Here is a 21,534-nt window from a genome sequence, read left to right on the forward strand (position 1 = left end):
TGGATAAAAACACGGCTTCAAAGCCGACACTCCCTGGCAAGACATTAATCACCATTTTGCCATTTATCTCCTGATGCTTTCTGAGGACACAGACCTACTGCTGGGTGGGGGGAAAACACGCCCTACTCCTCCTCTACTCCAGCTGGAGACGCTCATGTTCCAACTCAGCCACTTCCACCGGGCAACAAGCTGCCTCTGTTTGGTTAAGCAATCGTGGCGCTCCAGAAGACTTCCCGGCACTGTGGCCCAGCACTGCAACCTCAACAATGCTATTCTTTAGCAGGTTCCACATTGTGCACCTTCACCAAGGCACGTCATGAGGGTGTCACACAAGAGTTACACAAGGGGCCCTTAAAATTGAAATATAATTACAATTATATATATACAGTATATGTGAATAAATAAAATCGGACACATTTAAATTAAGACCACCTGAATTCAGATTAAGGACTTTTTAATGACTTTTAAATTGTAATATTTGTAAGATTTAATGAACCCATTTTAAGACTTTTTAAGGACCTGCAGCTATACCACGTTATACAATAATGTTTAACATCAAGCACGCGGGGTCTTTCTGCTTTGTTTTTCCATGTCAGTAAACTGGAATCAAACCCTGCGAGTGTTTTCCTGCGTTGGGGGTCCTCGGGGACGGTGGCCCCAAGGCTACAAGTTCAGCTTTACGTTGCTATGTGAGCGGAGCAGCCTGGAGGGGCGGAGCCTGGAGGGCGGAGCCACATCGCCACGACCCTGCACAGCAGGGCCATCAATTATTCAAGCAGCATTTCCTCTGCTCCACTTTCAGTCCACCCCGGTCCCTACACCCTGGTTTGATGCCGGCATGAATCATTGAGGAAAGCAAAACACACGGGGACCTTTGAGAGGTCACATCTTATCTAGAGGAGGAGATTCTTCAGCATCCCACAGGTTCAAAGGTCTACAACGGCAGCCCAGGCCTGGACACGAACAAGCTATGACTGAGTGGCAAGGTCTTGGAATCAGTTTTGTTTTCAGTGCTGAAAAGTGGAACATGAGGACTTCCATAATAAAGAATAACATTCTATCCTTGCATGAGACCAGTTGGAGGAAAGTTTGACAAAGTAAAGATTACAATTCATGGACAATATCATATGCAGCATATACTAATTAAGCACCATTCCTTCATAAGTTGATAAAATGTTAAATGTTAATGTTACATATACACAATTTGTACAGAGGAAGTTGTTGACTTGGTAGCGTTTGTGCTCGGCAGCACGTCAACAGCAGTGCACCACCTCTCCTCCTGACGCAGCAGGACGATCCCCGAGGAAACGCCGGTGGCAGGAAGCTCAGCGACGCTCAGCGACGCTCAGCCACTGAGGCTCTGTCGCTACAAGTGGAACCGGCTGATGCAGCCGGGAGCTCAACGCGGGGATACAGATCACCGGTGGGTTTTAGAGCTTCTAAGTCCAAGCTATGCCCGTCTCTCCGTTGTAACTGCCCTTTAATATCCCTGCGATCACCCCCGACAGCCTGGTGGTGACAGGGGTCGGATGGAGTAACTACAGCACAATCGAGGGACAAACTGAAACGCAAACCAGTAATGGAAGCAACCCCGCGCACGCGTGATGAAGGGCCACGCCAATTTGGCTTTGAAACGCCAGACAACAGGCGGTTCTCGACAGCACTTGCGGGACGATGACGTTTGAAAGGTCGCAGGGACGTCCTAAAACCCCTCCCTATGCTCAGATGGAGGATGACGGAGGGTTAACCCCTTCTGTGTCCGGCATCAGCGCACTGACTCAGAGCCGCTCGATCACTGACTCCTCCCTTTTCAAATTGGGTGAAAGATGATGGCTGTTTCCAGTTCTGTCTTCTCGCCTTTTATCCATCTACCATCTGGCAACGCCTACAGGCAACATGCTAACACACGCACGCACACACACACACATGCACAGTCACTTAAGAATGCTCGCACAAGCACCCTAGCAGGCAGGCGTACCCACATGCCTGAACAGAGAGGTTGCAGCCTGGCACATTGAGGCTTTCAGCGGGGAGACGGGAGAGTTTGTTGCCGGGCGAGCCGGGGCAGCGGGGGCTGTAGATTACAGAGAAGAATCCCTGGAACACAGGCAGCCTTAGCAGACCTTCCTGAATGCCCCTGTGTGGTAAGGTAGCAGACGCCACTCGGCAGGATAATTCAGACGTCCTGAATCGCACGCCCGTGGACGTACCACGGGCCAGCCTCGCCGGGCCGCTTCGGAGGCTCAGAGGAGTCAACGTGACGACAATCGGGCTCGGTGGCCCCGTGCCGCGTGAGGCGGAAGGGGAAAAGAGGGCTGGTTGACAACGCCGAGGACGTTTCCGTCAATTTAAAACGCGCAAACGCTCTTCCGCTCCTCCTCTCCGCGTGCCACTCGGGCGCCAAAGCAGCGGCGGGTTGGGCGCCCACTCCCACGCCTGCGTAGGAACAGCGTAGCACGGAGTGTCACTCGACCTCACCCCGGACGGCCGAGCCCACGCCATCCATCGGCCGAGCTATTTCAGAGCCGTTTCAGGAGCACACGCTACAACGCCGGAGGGAACAGCCCTCCTAACGTTCCCCAGCTGTGATGTAGGAGCGCGACGCACCGGCGACACCCTGGGGGCCCGCGCGATGGCGACTTCCACCGCGGCTTGAGGGGAAAGTCCTTTTCAAATAGTTCGTCCGGAACGCTTCCCGTGTACGGGTGGAGTTGGTGTTAATTGACGTCGTTCTGCCGATCGGATCCAATTTGAGACCGGGGCCGCACCGCATCGCCTGCCGCGCCTTCATCTGCATAGTTTGGAGCTTCAGGAACTCCTCTATCTGAGGAAAGTTGATTTAACCGTGGGCGCAGAGACGCTGGAAGGCAGGAAATTGATCTCTTATACAATGAAATCACCGTTAAGGGGAAAGGGGTGTTTTGTTTTTTTTTGTTTTTTTTTAAACCTTTCTTCCTCGGCCGTTGGGAGTCAGCAGGAGTAATTGGCATCGAAATCTTTGAATTGGTTCCGGTATTGACGGAACAGCTTAGGCCGAGCACCGAGCTGCAAAGTCACCCAGTCGCTATTGACTCCCAATAATGGAAAATAAGGTTTAGGTTTAAAAACACCAGCTTTTTCCTTCAATGGTGTTGATAGTGACATATTTTAGACAAGTGCCAGAACCAGCTGGAATGGTGCTTCACGGAGGAGTAAACAAAAAGACAGACATTTGAAAATGAAATGTAAAAAAACGTGAGTTTTTGACCTACATAACCTCCCAAAAAAGTGGGGGAGCGCTGGAATTTGCATATTTTAATTCCCTTACCCCTCTTATCCTCTCCCTCAGCTACACCCTCTTTCCTCACCCGTAGGAAGGGAGACTAGACAGTCCTCCACCCTTTGAGCTGGTGCATAATTTCTGGAGCAGAGACTGAATAACATCTCCCTCCTCCAGATTGTCTTGCTCCAGATAAACTGGAAAAACCGATGCGACAGGAGATTGGGGCAAATTAGGTGAATTATTATTCCCCCGAAAAAAAAGCAGAGCGTTCTGAATGATTCCATTGCATCTGTTTCTGTAGACAACGTTGTTTTTCACGTTTCTAGCGAGTCTTGATTGTACCCGGGGGCTTTACACAGCTGGAAGGCGCTCCATCTGTTGCGATCAATAATTTATTATCGCCTCTCATTGTTCCATTGGTGTCACTCCACTGGACGGCCACGTTGAAATGTTCCTCCTCTGTAGAACGCTCCAAACAAAGTGAGGCTTCCTCCGCACGTAAACGTGAACGAGCTTTCCTCTTCCTATTGGGCATTGTCCCCTCCCCCTCACACACACACACACACACACACACACACACACACACACACACACACACACACACACACACACACACACACACACACACACACACACACACACACACACAAGCCATTTGGGATTTGGGGAGGTTATGGTACGGCTGTGGGGTAGGATTTAAAGGTGAATAAAACCAGGCATCATTTAAAAAATAACAAATTTCATTGAAGCCAATAAATATGATAACCACTTTGAAACTCACTGTCCTTGATTAAAAATAAAAAATGGTAAAAAAAATATATTCAGTAGAGTTTTGCAGTATTTCACAACATTAACTTATTCATGTTTCACACTAAAAAATATTGACTAGATTGTCAAATTGGATGCATCGCCCTGCCCTAAATGATAGGAATCAAGTATTGACATCCACGTTGAGCGTATATAAAACGCTGATTTCCCAATTAAAAGGTCCCGTGTGCCTCTCTGCGAAGATATATATAAGATATATATAAGATATATATAAGATATATATATATAAGATATATATATATATATATATATATAAGATACATATATAAGATATATATATATATATATATAAGATATATATAAGATATATATATATAAGATATATATATATATATAAGATATATATATATAAGATATATATATATATATATATATATATATATATATATAAGATACATATATAAGATATATATATATATAAGATATATATAAGATACATATATAAATATATATATATATATATATATATATATATATATATATATATATATATATATATATCAGATAATAAGCTAAAGCAATCCTTGTGTTTGCGGATTAACTCCAAACAGACTGCACTGCCATCACTTCCAGCTCGGATGAAGACTTCCTGTGTCCTCCAAGCCGCACAGGGAGCAGGTGGAGGAAGCGGAGTCAGTCCTGCTCGTGTTTATCTCGGCTATTACTCGCGGCAAAGAGGATTATGGAATCAATAACTCCTCATGGTTCCTGTGTCTGCTGAACCGGGGTCGCGGCGCTATGGGACTTTCTTTTTATAGCGCTGTTCAATACAGAGCTGAGGGATGGAAACGGAGAGGGCAGACGCAGACGCAGACGCAGACGCAGGGAGTCCCACGGCACCGAAGACGGAGGAAAACACATCGGGAGCGAGAAGGCGGGGCTCCACGACTTTACCCCAAATCCGTTCCATACATCGAATGAATCTGGTTCTATACAAAGAACACATTGTCAGGGAAGCCAGAACACAATGGTAGACATCCAACCATCCAACCATCCAACCATACAACCATACAGCCATACAACCATACAACTATACAACCATACAACCATACAACCATCCAAACATACAACTATACAACCATACAACCATACAACCATCCAAACATACAACTATACAACCATACAACCATACAACCATCCAAACATACAACTATACAACCATCCAAACATACAACTATACAACCATACAACTATACAACCATACAACCATACACCTATACAACCATACAACCATACAACCATCCAAACATACAACTATACAACCATACAACCATACAACTATACAACCATACAACTATACAACCATACAACCATACACCTATACAACCATACAACCATACAACCATCCAAACATACAACTATACAACCATACAACCATCCAACCATCCAACCATCCAGCCATAGAACCATACAACCATCCAACCATTCTACCATTCAACCATACAACTATACAACCATCCAACCATTCAACCATACAACCATCCAATCATCCAACCATACAACCATTCTACCATCCAACTATACAACCATCCAACTATACAACCATACAACCATACAGCCATACAACCATACAGCTATACAACCATACAACTATACAACTATACAACCATACAACTATACAACCATACAACCATCCAAACATACAACTATACAACCATACAACCCTCCAACCATACAACCATACAACTATACAACCATACAACTATACAACTATACAACCATACAACTATACAACTATACAACCATACAACCCTCCAACCATACAACCATACAGCTATACAACCATACAACTATACAACTATACAACCATACAACTATACAACCATACAACCATCCAAACATACAACTATACAACCATACAACCCTCCAACCATACAACCATACAACTATACAACCATACAACCATACAACCATACAACTATACAACCATACAACCATCCAAACATACAACTATACAACCATACAACCATCCAACCATACAACCATACAACTATACAACCATACAACTATACAACCATACAACTATACAACCATACAACTATACAACTATACAACCATCCAAACATACAACCATACAACCATACAACCATCCAACCATCCAGCCATAGAACCATACAACCATCCAACCATTCTACCATTCAACCATACAACTATACAACCATCCAACCATCCGACCATACAACCATTCTACCATACAACTATACAACCATCCAACTATACAAACATACAACCATACAACAAATCTACCATCCAAAAATACAACCATACAGCATTAGTTTCAGTGCTCTTACCTGTGTAGTCGTCCAAACACTCGCAGGTGTAGCCCCCCTCTCTGCTGCGGCAGACCCCGTGGGCCCCGCAGGGTTTGGAGTAGCACAGATCGATCTCCGTCTCGCAGTAGTCCCCCGTGAAGCCGGCCGGGCAGCGGCAGCGCAGCCCGGCGATGGGGTGGATGGGCCGGAACAGGATGGTGTCGGAGGCCACGAAGGGCGCCAGGCTGTCGAACTTGAGCACCGAGACGCACTTCATGTAGTTCTCGCACGGCTCGCGCAGGCAGATGTTGTCGTCGAAGGGCAGCACCTGCTGGGAGGAGATCCGGGCCAGCAGGCTGCGGTTGAGGTACAGCCGCTCCTGGAGCTCCTCCGAGCCGAAGAACTCCGCCCCGCCGGCGCCTCTCCCCGGCCCCCGGTCCCCGCCCGCCCGGCCCGGACCCCCCGGGGCCCTGGGGCCCTCGCCGGGCACCGCCACCGACAGGCTGACGTTGAGGATGCGCGCGCTGACGTCGGTGTCGTCCTGGATGTTGAAGACCACCACGTCCTTGCGAGTGGCCGACAGGACGCGGGCCACGCCCTCCAGGAACTGGGCCAGCAGCAGGGACAGGAAGTGCTCCTGAGAGGTGTTGGCCAGACGCAGCGTGATGCTGTTGGACAGCATCTCGTCGGTGATGATGGTGACCTGGAGGAAGCACTGGGCCGACACCGAGTGGACGCCGTCTGCAAAGAGAGGAGGAACGGGACGGGTTGTGAGAACAGGGACCACAGCTTAGGGCCCAAAATGTGGGCTTTGAAAATCACCCGAGCAACGTCCTACGACGATGACTAGAAATGAACCCGCATTGACTCACTGAATGTGAGCCAGTAGCAGGGAATATTCAGCTCTGTGAAGATGAAGGTCAGTGGGTCTTTGCAATTCAAACTCTTGGAGAGCTAATGCAGGACAGATTGGGGCGCCACATTTTTCTCGTCCAGTTTTTGAAAAATTCCACTTTGATGAATACAAAAAGGCGGAAAAAGAACACCCAAACGCATCTCATCTCACTTTTAAATACATTTCTATTTCATGAAATTGTGGAACGTTGCCCACTTGGAGGTTTCTCGCGGCCGCTTGCGTGCCAAACCAAAAACAAACGTTTGCCATATGTAACACAACACCAGAGCCCGGTGTCCTCCAAGTTTCCAAACAGCAATTTCACGCCTCTGTGCACAATTCTCACCATCTTGTCGTATCCGGAAGAGAGATACAATGACGCTACTTCATTATACAGTCTAAGCTGAAAAGCGCTGAATCCCCCCCCCCCCAAAAAAGGGGGTTTTCCTGATAAATAAAGCACTGCTCCACCAACACCATGATCCATTTGGATTAAGGTCTTTCATCCCATATTTTGAAAAGCAGATCCTGGAAATATGCTGTCCTATGTATTTACTGTTACAGTGCGCCTCATTTGAGCCGTGCAAGGTCTGGATATACTTTATTTCGTCAACGATGTGTTGCACAATGTCCTCTCATGTGTAAGCGCAAAATGATGAAATGAATCATTGTGCACGTTCCATTTTTTCATTCTGTCGCTTTACTATTTCCCTGCATGACAAAACGTACGTCTGCCGTCGTTACGCCGCAACTCATTTCTCTGACTTCAGGAAGGTGACCTCTGCATCCCTGCCATGGAACTCTGCGTCGGCCGGGACTCACGGCTTAGTGAGGGATGAAATTATGATGAAAAGAAACGAGACGACGCAACGTTCAATCACAAATAGCAAGAGACAGCGAGAGAAGATTTACGTGGAGCTAACAAGCATGAAGGGTTATTGATGTGCATCCGCTCCGGCTTCAAGGATTCTCTAAACATGAGCTGCATGCACAATACTTTAAATCAAAAGCTTTACGGATGGACACCCAAACTTCCTATAATGAAGGTAATTAACACAGATTCAATCAAAATCCCTTTTTTTTAATCCCATATATATTTCTTAATAATATTGTAATTATTATTTATTTCATTGTTATTATTATTACTTAATTATTATTAACAATTATAATAATAATAACTTTAATTTTAACAATAAATATTGATGCAGCAATACACAGGGTCCAAGGGTAGTCAGAGCTTAGTTAAAGTGCAACTGGCCAGCCGGCCCTGGCTATCTGAGTCATATTGTTCGACACCAACACGGCCAGAAACGCCTCCGTAGGCGTCCATTTGGATGTTACAGAAGGCATCTTTTCTGGCCAATTCTGTTATTGAGATATAATCTCTTCCTAGAACATTATCTTTTATTCCACCAGACGTTCTCATGTCCTGATAAAGGCTCGTTCCTTTTGACAAGATATCAGAGTCTTTTTAATGATGGAATACAACACATGCATTCCATCTGCCTCTGACGATGAAGTATAACATTTATATCACAGTACCACTCATGTGGAATTTGGCTTAATATCTAAGTACTAATACCAATGTATGCTGTGAAACGCAGGTAAATATAGACATAGTTCTCAATCTGATCTCTATTTAAACTCAGAGCTGTTTTTAATGTTTTTAGTTTGATATCATTTTCCACCCAATTACAATAACCCCACAAACTACGTCAGATTCAGTGTCTGTTTGGTTTCCAGGGCTTATTACAGTCACATTGACCAGTCCACGCACTCAGGCAGATCCTCTGCTGCTTCGCCGCTCCCCGTCTCGGTTCTCCTCACAATGGGTTCGGGCAGTTTGTCTTCCTGCCTGAACGCGGGGATTGGGTGGAGCAAGACGTGGTCGGAGTTTCCCAGCGCAGCGCGGGGAACGGGGTGATACGCGTTGTGGACAATGGTGTAGGAGTGATCCAGCGTGTTCTCCACTAAACTGCTTGTATTTACTTAACCGCTTGAAGTTCACGAGTCGTTGTCTTAAATTCCTTTTTTTTTTTCACCCCGAGATCGAACGATAGCTCGAGCTGCGCGCTGCCGTCCTCAGCAATGAAGCGCTTGATCATGAGGCCTGCAGTGCTAGCACGTGACCCTTACATGACCCTCTGCAAAAAGGGTCCGATTTGGAACAAACTCGGGGGACGGCATGTCGGAACTGCCCCAAATCCAAATTTTATTCATCATGTCCGTGGGTACGTCTGTTCCATGACATCCATACTGACGTCAATAATTCATGACCAAAGACAATAGGGGTCTCCGCCCCCTTCTGGGGCTGGACCCCTAATAATAGTATTAATAATGATTATTATTATTATTATTATTATTATCATAATAATAAATTAAAGGACATTTGATAGTATAATATATTTTAGGAATATATTTTCACTTTCTTGCATTTCTTTTATGCCATTTGCAACATGTTTAGCACAAAAATGAGTCACTAAAGAGATATAAAGATACTAATACCTTTTAGTTTTATTTAAATCTTATGCTTTGCATCTTTCGGTTCAGGGAGGCTTCTGTCGTCTGAACCGCAAACTAAAAATATTTATAATCAAATTAAACCAGTCACGAAAACAAGCCATTCCTCCCCCGAAGATCAATAGGGCCATTTATTTGGGTTTTTTGGAAACGATCCAGAAAACAGTCAGCCCTTCTTAAACAGAATCCACACAAACAAACAGCGGTGGCCAAAGTTACCGGATCCCTGTTGGGCGCTGGGCAAGCTTTATCGCCCAGTGCCAAGGTGGAGGAGGTGGCGAGGGGCCGAAAGAAAGAGGGACCTGAAAACCATGTTGGACACGGCTTTAATCCTCCTGCTTTCAGTCAAGGCTCCACAGAGAGGAAGCAAAGAAAACCACCAGGAAGAAGAGTCGGTGGTTCCTCTCCTACTCACACCCTCATGCAAACACACACACACACACACACACACACACACACACACACACACACACACACACACACACACACACACACACACACACACACACACACACACACACACACACACACACACACCTGTGTACACGAAAGGAAAAAAAAAGCAGTTCTCAAGAGAGCTATAGGTTGAGGAACACCCACAGACCACAACAAACAAACATAAAATATACGTTGAGGACGTACTACAGGTACTTTGGTGGTCACCGCTTCAAGCTCTGTGTTTTCAGACCCATGCGGCCTCAAACTTTTCGGGTTTGAGTCAATGAAACTATTTTTGAAAATTCCGCTCTCATTGTAGGGAACCTCGACCGCCGTCATTCCGGTCGTGCCCTGAACCGTCACCAGGCAGGCTGTATATCTGGGAAATAATACCAATTAAAAAAGATCGACTTTATGACAGGGTGAAATTTTTTAATTCTGTAAATATTCTGTTAATTATGCGTTTGGGTAATTGCACTTTCCAGATGACAATGCCCCGAGGCGCGACACGGACCCCGAATAACATCTGCACAGACATGCAACATTATCAAGGCACAATAGCCGTTAATCTTGAGCATTAACATCTTAAAATAATGTCCTCGCTATTTGCTTTAGGTGATATTAATACCGATCGCTGCGAACAGAGGGCCTCCGAGACTCGCCCACGTTTAAGACAGACATCGCACTTCGGGAAGCCGGGCTCGGGCAGGGCTCCAGGCGTGGAGGGACACCGGGCTGGGAAAGTGTGTGCGAGGAGAATCCGGCGTGAAAAGAAGCCGGAGCATCCTTCACAGAAGCTGTTCTCTGGGGGAGGAATCCTCTGGCCGGCGGCAGATTGTTGAACGGGAGGAGAGCGGAGCGATGGCGGCCGGTCGCAGGACGCCGTGCCAGCTCCGGAGTGTGACAGTCCTTTCGGACCCGCTCCAGGCCTCCCTTGGTGCCAGGAATGCTCTCAGCTAGTGAGCGGCGCCAGGGAAAAAAGATTAAACACACACGGAGGGAGCGGCGGGGAAACACACACTCAATTGTATATCACGCGTATGTGTGTGTGTGTGTGTGTGTGTGTGTGTGTGTGTGTGTGTGTGTGTGTACTGTCCATATCAGGACAAAGCTCGTTTAACCGATCAAGGGCCAGGCAAGATGGGAGGGGAAAATGCACATGGATTCAGTGTACATTAACTTCAGCGAGCGTTAAGCCGCCACATCAGGAAGTGTAGAAGATTAAAGATTAGCCCGGAGATAAAGAAAGACCAACATGATGTCTCCATCCCAAACAGAAAGATAAGATAATATTGATTTTAGCCAATATCATTCATCTTAAATGACCTGTCCGCCAGCCGGATAAAAACTAAAAACAAAGATACAAATGAAGAAATATTTACATACACACATATACACATATATACACACACACATATACATATATATATATATATATATATATATATATATATATATATATATATATACATACATACATATATATACACACATATATATATATATATATATATATATATATATATATATATATATATATATATATATATATATACACACGCACATATATATATATATATATACACACACACACATTATTTGACAGATATAGTAATGGGATGTGTAGACGAACCGTCCCATGGAGATTGTGAGATGTGATTCAAATGATAAGGCAAACATGGAACAATGGCGAGCAGCTTCCGAAGGAAAGACAAGCAGCTTTTGAAACATTTTGAAATATTAATGAAATTGTGTCTCAAACCATCAGCTGCATAATGGATGGAATATTTTGTACCCCCTTCAAATAATGTCACCCGGCTCAGGAATTGATTGTGTTAAAGGAATATGGATTCACATTTCCGCCGCAGTCATATTACGGCCGCAGCCGGGAACCGGGGGGACAGGCCTGAAATTCTTGGGACCGGCCTAATTAGGGGACAAAGCTGCCATCAAATCTTCCGCTCGAATCCCAGAAAACGCCGACAAGGTCACGCTGGATAAAGATCAGGAGAGCACTGTGACCACTGCGCCGGGGACAGAGACATCAGCCGCAGCGCCAGCACCTCCCTGCCCCTCTGCTGCCCACGGCATCCAAGCTACCCCCAAACAGACATATATCCAGTCAAAATGGTGATATATTCATTATTTTAAGAATTATTTTGATGGTTCATTTATTTCCTTTATTAATGTATATTAATAACGTAAGTGGACAAAAATGGAAAGATACCGCAAAGGGACCTGGACGCTTCAAAACATTGATTCCCCATGTATCAAAAAGAAATTCACTAATTTATTATTTACTTGACACTAATATTTGAACTAACAACAGAAATACACTAAAGATAATAATAATAATAATAATAATAATAATAATAATAATAATAATAATAACACACAAAAGATAAGAATAATAATAATAATAATAATAATAATAATTATTATTATTATTATTATTATTATTATTATTATAAAAATTATAATAATACACTTCAGATAATAAAATAATAATAATAATAATAATAATAATAATACACTAAAGATAGTCAGTCAGTGTTGAGATGAGGCACTTCAGACACAAACAAAACACTGTTCATCATCATGGCAGCGTGGCACAGATAAAAAAAACAACGCCCAAGCTGCTCTCTCAGGTAGCCATACATCAGGCCCCATAATGACACCCCTACTGGAGCAGGGGGAACAGTTTGTTTTGTCTTCCAGGACACAGGCGTCTCCATTAAAGAGAGGAAAAAAAAGCCAAAACAAAGCTGTGTGTTTGGCTGAAGGAGTGCGCCACGGTGGAGGGAACCTCGGGGTGAGCGGGTAATGAGGCTGAGCGGAGCCCGTCGCCATCCTTTAAAGTCGGAACGCAGCAGTATGTGCAGCACGCACGCCCAGCTCGCTATATCAAAGAGGAGCCTCTCCCAAGATCAGTGGAGAGGTCATAAATTAAATATTACCTCAGAGGGGAGAAGCCTCTGGATGCCTCTCCAGTTTGCAGCCATTAGCATTCTGACCAGCGAGCCGCACCGCAACGTTCGACCGCGACCGCTCCGAGTTCCCGCGGAGGTTAAGGGCTTGGGGAATCAGCGTGCTGGGTCTTTTCACTTCTACCCGGTTGCGACAGTGAAATCCGTGGTGGGCCGCGCCCAACGATCGGTGCTGTGACCGCAGAGTTTACCTGCAGCCCACAAACACTAAACCGCGGCGTCTGCGGAAAGTTCCCCCGAGGCAGCGTTTCCACCCGCGGGTCAATGCGGCCGACGCTCAGCGTGTCCCGCGAGGCGGCTCCCTCAGGTCACGCCGCTCGTTTCATTTAAGCGTTGCTGCACGGTAGATCTGACATACGTCCATTACGGAGACCCTGCTGTCCTTGGACGACCCTGAGCGGATTGCTGCGTGTTTCGGCTTTTTGTTTTGCCGGGGGCCCGCGTTACGAGCCGTCGTCGAGTTGGTATTAGGGTTTAGAAAAAAAAATCCCGCGAAAAAAGTGGCTCACAACACGATTTCATGTTCCTTTCACTTCATCCCAAACACAAGCAGATATGCGGATGGTCACTGCACCAGAGGGGTCTTGGTGAACTGACTTGGTGTCAACACGAGTGTTGCACCATCGGTGCTTTATGTTTGTTCTGCATTGCACAAATCAAACCAGGCCTCCGGGTTTAGTTTGTTATACAGCCAATTATCCGATTGCTATTTTATTGGTATTTCAGTGTTACAGCTATATAACTCACTGGGTAGCTCCCGCTTCCTGCCTATTCCTTCATGTATGACACCAGCTGTTTTTATGGCAGGAAACAAAGTGTTTTTGGTTCACGGTAAAGCTCACGCCCATTAAATCACGGCAGCACCGGGAATATCTGGCCAAGACTCCTTCACACACAACCTTTCCATTTAAGAAACCAAGTGCAGTTACAAATCGAAACGTAAGCAACTCGTGTCCTTTTGGAAATGGAAGATAACTCTCGATGGAAGCAAATCTTCCGAGGGCGTGCCCCCCCCCCGCGGCCGGGCCCCTGTGGCTCAAGGCTTTGGGATGCCACGGGAAATGGCTTCAGAGCCGTGTTCCTCCAGTCGCCGGGACGCAGGGTTAAATCCGCAGCTTCCAGCCAATCAGAGGCTGGCGAGCCCACTACAACCGGCACCGCATGAAAGAAGTGAGATATTCACTCCTCTATAGACATTAATGAGGGAGGATGGGGGTCGGAGGCCGGGCGGAGGAGGGGCTGGGTGGGGTAAACGTGTGGTGCTGTTGTGGAAGTTTCCGCCAAGTTTGACGCTCCGAAACGAAGGGAAAAAAATATATTTAAAAAAGGCCAACCATCATGTTCATCTGTAGTGCCATTCATCAGAAACAGGCAGCCAGGCAGGCCCTCCTTGTACTGCTTGGTGATGGAGGAAGGCATTCAGCGCCTCCGTCACAGGACCAGAGTCACTTGAGAATAAAGCAGAACATGGGTTTGGGAGCAGGACGCTGCGGCTGAATGAACCTGAGCTGGAGCCTGCTGCGTGGGGCTGGAATGAGGGGGAACCGGCTCGATACTTCCCCTTTTCCCCGCTTCGCCCCCCCACCCCCCCACCCCCACCCACCCCCGCCCCCCTCCTCCTGACCCCCCACTGGACGAGCAACGGTCGACACTCACGATCGACCTCATTCAGAGAGAAAAACGCCCCGACCACCCCGAGCCTCCTCCTCCCTCCAGCCGCTCCGTTCACTATCTGGTGCGTCACCAATCCCCCCCCGAAAAAATACGTACACAGCGTTACTATCACTGTTACTGTACAGTTACATGTACTACTCATCTTAGGTTCTGTGTACTATTCTATTTTACATGTCATTGAAAACAAGTGCACTGTACATGCTGCAGCTGGTTATTATTTGATTTTGTTGAGTTGGTTATTACATATTTTTATGGTAGATATTTGTGTATTTAGTGTATATACTCACTCGTGCCAATAAGTACTCTCTCCACGGTAAATAACTATCTTGCCCTTGCCCTGCCCTTATCTTATTTTATAATACACTGCTGGACAGAAACTCAAACATCAATCCTCATTTTCATCACAAACAATGATTATTATTTACACATCAGCCACTGACTGTTGTAAACATACATTTAACATATTATTTTACATATGAGTACTGAGGCCAGTTTTAACTGGTGTGAAGTATAGTCTCGTCGTAAATGTCGTTTTTTGTTTTTTTTTCTTTCGAGAGAGAGAGTTATTTTGGCCGCTCCGCTGCTGGAACACAAGCGGGCTTTTTTGATACGGAGCAGCTGAACAACACTTCACATTATCACAGAAATCCCACTTGAAAATCTCACTCTGGGCTGAAGGAGTGAACGGGAACCGCGGCCAAACGCCCACGCGGCCACTCGGCTCTAATCTGCATCACACCAATCTAAGAGCCGTTTCATCTCATAACAATAGATTGGTTTCCTTATCTGAGCAATACAATGTGCTTTGAAATGTGAAATGTTTGCCTGTGTGTGTGTGTGTGTGTGTGTGTGTGTGTGTGTGTGTGTGTGTGTGTGTGTGTGTGTGTGTGTGTGTGTGTGTGTGTGCGTGCGCATGTATTTACACCTATGCCTACAGTACGTGTGTGTGTGTGTGTGTGTGTGTGTGTGTGTGTGTGTGTGTGTGTGTGTGTGTGTTTAATGGACCCGGCTGTAAATAACATCAATATAAAACCCACTCAGCTATTTCCACTTATTGTACAGCCTGTGAATCGAGCGGCTGTAACAACAGTGCATGACACGTGCGCGGCACAAAGTCTGAATTCGGCGGAGACGCGTCGGCTGAAAACGAATGACAATATCCACCGAAAACCCCCCCAAAAATTGCTTCTGTAGCTCAACGTCAAACTGATACGGGAGGATTTTGCGCAGCCAGGCTGACGCGGGAAGCTGCTGCCCCCCCCCCCCATGTCGACCTTCTGCGGATTCCACGGATTCCTCCCTTCAACGCCAAGCGGCCGGGAGGGCCTGAGAACGGACCCCCGGACGCTTCCAATCAATGTATTTGCATATCAAATGAAACGGGGGGCGCGGCGGTAAAGAGACATTAGTATGCGGACGCAGGGGCCAGCACCAGGCCGCCCACTCGATCGGAGCCGCGCCCGCTCGGTAAATACGCCACGAGGACGACGGGGAAGCGGCGGCGGGGACGGCGGCGTCACCCGTCCGCTGTGGGGGAGCTGGGAGAATGTGAAATAAAAAAATAAAAATTGCTAAAAGCGAAAGGAATGAAATGGTCCCGGGCAGATGAGGCTCATCAGTGTCATTCAATATGGACAGAGATGGAACAGCCTCAGCTGCTGCTTCACCAGGCGCAAAAAGAAATAAACTAAAAAAGAAATGAAAACGAAATACTTGGCTTTCATTTTTAAAAGCCACGTGTTTTTTTCAGGCTCCTTCCGCTTACAACTGAGAAATGGAAAGCCCACTCAGAGTCGAGGAGACCGTCAGAAAAAGAAAATAAAAGCGAGGCTGGAGGCCCAGGCAGCGTTTCAGGCAGAGGGAGCGCGACGTGAAGGTGACGTTGGTTTCCGTCCCTCCCCACGTTCGCGCCTCGGGGACGGACGTCGCCGACGCCACAGCGGTTTAAATGTGTGGATGAAAATGCTTTTCTGGAGTTATAATCATTATCATTATCCGTAAAAAAACAACAACAACAACAACAACAACAACAAACCCCTCTAAAAGTTTTGCCTTCAGCTTGTGATGCTGTGCGCGGCGGAAAGAGGCCACGTCCCGGATGGCGGCGGCGGCGGCAGTGACACAGGAGCAGGAATAACAAGCGGAGACAAAGAGCAGGGAAGCCATGCCAGACGACCCCCACACGCACCCACCCACACACACCCACCCACACCCACCCACCACCCTCATTGTCTGCTGGTGCATCGGGCAGTCGGACAAAGCCGGACAACACACAGATATGTGCACGCCACCAGTGATGCACCGGCCTTAATCCCAAACACTGGGATGATGTCATACCCCCCCCAGCCCTCACCCCCCTCCTCATCCCCCCCCCCCTCACCCCCTCCTCACCCCTCCTCACCCCCCCCCCTCAGCTCGGCTCGTCCGGACTCCGCATGGAGGGCAGAGGGGCCACAAAGGATGTTCTACTTTCTTGGGAGCGGAGCCAGTCTCTCCCCCCCCCCCCCCCCCCCCGCTCACCTGTGTCTCACTAAAGGACGCGCTCACGCCACCGCGGATCATTTAGGGAATCAAACCCCGGAGCTGCTTTCAAAGGGGGCAACTGTGAAGGTCGCGACCATCACAGAGAGAACCTCCAACCTCGTGTTATTAAACACCAAAAGCACCAAAGTCGTTCAGATGGCCGTGATTACCCATGACGGCTGTTTCAATTACTTTTATTTTTAATTTTAATTTTTAATTTTTTTTAAATGGCTGCCCCCCGCGCATCCCATAAAGCGGTTGCCGGGGCAAGGGCGACGAAAAACAGGCGGCGGGGACAGGTCATTGTGGCCCTGTTGTGTCCCCGGGTCCCCAGGTCCAGAGAAAGACGACATACTTCAGTGGGGGGAGGCAGGAGGGAGACATTTACACTTTAGAAACTTTATGCACCGCCCCCACCCCCACCTTGGCTCCACAAAGGGGACCTCGCTCGCTGTCCCCACCCACAAGGAATTTCTCAGGCATTGCTGGGCTCACCATGACAACTGGGTGCTTAACAAAGCATTTCTCTTAGGCATTCTTTCTTTCACAGGGGAGGGGGGGGGGGGGAGGAGGAGGGGACAAGAGTCAAAGGAGAGAGAGGGGCGGGGGTGGGGGGGGGTGGAGGGGGTGGGGGGCGGTGGAAGGGCGAGAGAGGGTGGAGGAGCTTAAAATGATGGTGGGGAAACAGCGGAGGTTACAGGGGTGAGAGCCATAGACCCTGGAAGACAGAGGAGGAAGTAGGGAAGGGTGACGGGCGGATAAAGAGAAGCGGGATCAGGGCGACGCCACGACGTCAGAGGGGAGAGAAAGGACGAGCGGGCGAGCGAGCGGGACACAGCCGTCCCGGGAGGGTGGAGGAGGAGAGGGGCACATTACGGGTTTTGTTTTTTTTGGGGTTTTTTTTTTGTTTTATGTAAAGAGCTATTCATTTAACGACCGACAAGGGAAGACATTCTTAGGACATAGCACCCCACAAAAGAAAGACACACTCCGGCCAAATACTAATCCAACGGCCGAACTAGAGTGACCGCGGCGGTCCAGCTGCTGGAGGCCACGCGCACGGCCGCTCCACCCGCGCGATAAAGTCACGTCGGTTTTGGGATGAAGACTCAAATTCCCAAGAAACTGAAATCTACTGACAGCTTGAGGTCTCCACCCACCGTGATGGAACCGCTGTGACTTTGGCCCCGTTAAGACTGAGGCGACAGCCTCGCTCCGTTTAAACTCCACCCCAGCAGGGTTCTCTTATGCAGGGATGGCCTCCTTCAGCGGGAAAGACAACTTTCTAAAACCCACTGGAGCATATAGAACAAAGACCAACACACCGTGAAGTCTCAGGTTCGTGGGTTTCAATATTCTAAGAAGAAGGTGCCGCAAGGTCAATATTGTCTCCGAATTCCGTCTCATGCGCTGGATTTGGGTTTGTCTGAAGAAAAAAAAAGAAATAAAAAACACACTCACACACACACACACACACACATACACACACAAGATGTCAGCATCTGTCTTCTGCTTGACAAGCTAACTGATGCCGACAGCAAGGTCGGGATCAGTTTACTTGCTTTTGGCAGCTGCCTGCAGATTTTAACCGTCTGATGGGAGGCGGGTGGAGCTGGAGGTGCACGGGCCCGGGCTGTGAGGGACGTGAGGTGCGAGGAGTCAACCCACCACAGCCCCACACCAGGACCCCAGCCAGAAACCAGCTCCCCAGGACCAGCGTGCAAGTGAGGGGAAAGCAGCTTTTGGCTGAAGCGTTTTTCCTTCCTCCTTTAACCGCTGATCGAACTGAGACACACACACACACACACACACACACACACACACACACCTTAGCCTTTGTTGAGTGTCACATGTTCTTACTATACTCCTTGTATATCAATCTTATGAAGTTTACTGACAATGTTCAGTCCATGTGAAGTACAGGAAAAAAACAAAAACAGTTCACTGTGACTTTATACCGACGAATAAATAGAAATTTAAAAAAAAATAATTTTTCAACAAAAACTCGACAGAGAATCACAGAGGGACTATCTGTATTTTATGAACGGGGGTGGGATGGAAAAGGAAGGCGCCGCACGATCCCATGCAAACGGTTAATTATGCAAGCTCATGCTTGCCTCAGAACAGGGGATGGGTTCCACAGTGTGTCAACACTGTGCTGGCACATCCCAGGATTCAGACGCTCCACATCTAATCCCAAAGACGACAACACGCTTCCTGACCTGCGGCGTGACCAGAATTCCTGTTACACTTTACCGGGTTCCTGCGTTCCTACGCCTTGAAGTTATCTGCAGTCATTTGGGTGAGCTGTACATACGTACATCCAAAACAACCGCACTCTTCAGAGAATCGTTTGAAAGTGTCTCATTCCCCCAATTAGCCAGACAGCTCCCTCTATTGTGGCACATCCACTGCCAAGCGCCATGGTAAACCTGGCCAACCCCCAAGAACGGGGATTAAATAAACATATGACCCTGCCAATTAATCACAGTCCACAACAAGGCAGCAAAACCCCTCGTTCAGCCAATTGGTACTTGTTAGATTGTTTGGTGACCATTGACTAATTTGGTGACCAGAGCTGATGAAGGCACAATCCACTGAGGACACTCAGAGCGGTGAAGAAACCGTCTGACCATGTGAAAGGATTACAACTGTTACTAAAGCTCTTCTTGTCGTTGCTTTGGTCCTATTTCGTTATTAGGGTTTGTTCCAGAGAAAATAACTGCCCTTAACATGACTGAACTACACCAAAGGACGATAGCCTGTGTGTGTTTGTGTGTGCGCGCGTGCGTGTGTGTTATTCCTTTGAAACACTCTTTAAAGCTTTGGTTGCCGTGCCTTGAATTTGAATTTATCTCCATCCCGGCCAAAGTCGTGTGAGACCGATCGCAGGTAAACTAATCCAGGATCTACAACCGAAACCCGTAACATTTTTTTATCTGAAAAAAGATCTTGATGGAGAGACAAGGTGACTTTCTTTTTATCCCCCGTAGTACATTTTCTCCAAAAAGCGTTAATCGCTGTCAAGCGACCTGCACTGAAGACCACCAGAAACCGTCCGTCATCAGGGGCCTTGCCAGCAGGAGAATGAGGCAGAAGATAATGGGAGGACTTGGGGGGTCCCAGAAGGGAGAGGCTCTTTTAAAACTGGGGCCATCAGCATTTCTAGGGGAAGCTCGTCCTCCTTCCCGGTTTTCCACACTGATGCGCCGGCAAATTCTCCGGTCCGCCCCGGTTACATGAGCACGTCTCACTTCTCCCCTCCCCCGACCCGCCCCTCCACCTCGCCCTCCGCCCGGCGGGGGTGCTGACACATCTCCCCCGGCAGGTGCAGGACACGCAGGGACGCACGGCCTCTAATTGCTCCTCGCTACAGTCACAGCTGTTGCCCCCGACCGGAGCCCGGCGTGAGGCTTTACGCCTGCCCCCCAATCGACAGCTCCCCATTGTCCTCCGGAGAGGCGGGCAGCTATCTCATCTGTCACCGGGGACTCCTTCTGTTTTAGAGGAGGCTCCAGGGAGGAGAGATAGATAAAATGAAAACAAAAGCAGAGTTCCAATTCCGCACAACCTCTACCCGCACTGACCGTACCACTGACCGTACCACTGACCGTACCACTGACCGGGGCTGGCCTTTCGGGGCGTGCACATCTGCGGGGGTCAAAGCAAAAGCGCCAAATAGCAATTCACAGGCGCTGCCGATGACTGAAACTGACGTATATCCTAAAGACAAATAGGAAATCAGTTGGAAATCCCATGAGCACCAATCGTTCAGGCTCTTCATGAAGCGCGGGGTTCAGTGTCTCGGTTCTCGTGGCAGGCAAGGTCCATAAGGAGGCAGATCAATTTAAATAAGCCTCCAGAGGAGACCGCAACAACTACTGCTCTGCAGCCTCGAGCAGAAACTCGGCTAAAGGCAAATTTGAGGAATTACACGAGGTGAAGAACACAAATGTGAAGATGCAGAAGAGGTGGAAAGAAAGAAAGACACCAGCAACCATGCGCAGTAGTGTGACAGGCTTTTTGGAGACATTCACTCACCTTACTCATAGCACCTGTGATTATAACCCAGCACAGCATCACAAGGAACAGTGATTCACATCTAACCTAAATTTGTCATCTTTAAATAGCGTCTACAATCAAACCGGTGGCTGC

At 47.6% G+C, this 21,534-nt stretch overlaps 1 protein-coding gene across 1 annotated transcript in view; it reads right to left on the reverse strand.

Annotated features, from left to right (window-relative positions):
* celsr2 (cadherin, EGF LAG seven-pass G-type receptor 2) overlaps positions 1–21,534 on the reverse strand; it is a gene marked incomplete at both ends in the record, with an annotated part of 55,115 nt that overhangs the window by 29,337 nt on the left and 4,244 nt on the right. The window contains one exon of the mRNA XM_080001176.1: positions 6,382–7,083. Coding sequence (XP_079857302.1) covers positions 6,382–7,083 — 702 coding nt within the window. The remainder of the gene's footprint in view (positions 1–6,381; positions 7,084–21,534) is intronic.

The sequence above is a fragment of the Zeus faber genome (assembly GCF_960531495.2).
Source record: "Zeus faber genome assembly, chromosome: 5".
Lineage (NCBI taxonomy): Eukaryota > Metazoa > Chordata > Actinopteri > Zeiformes > Zeidae > Zeus > Zeus faber.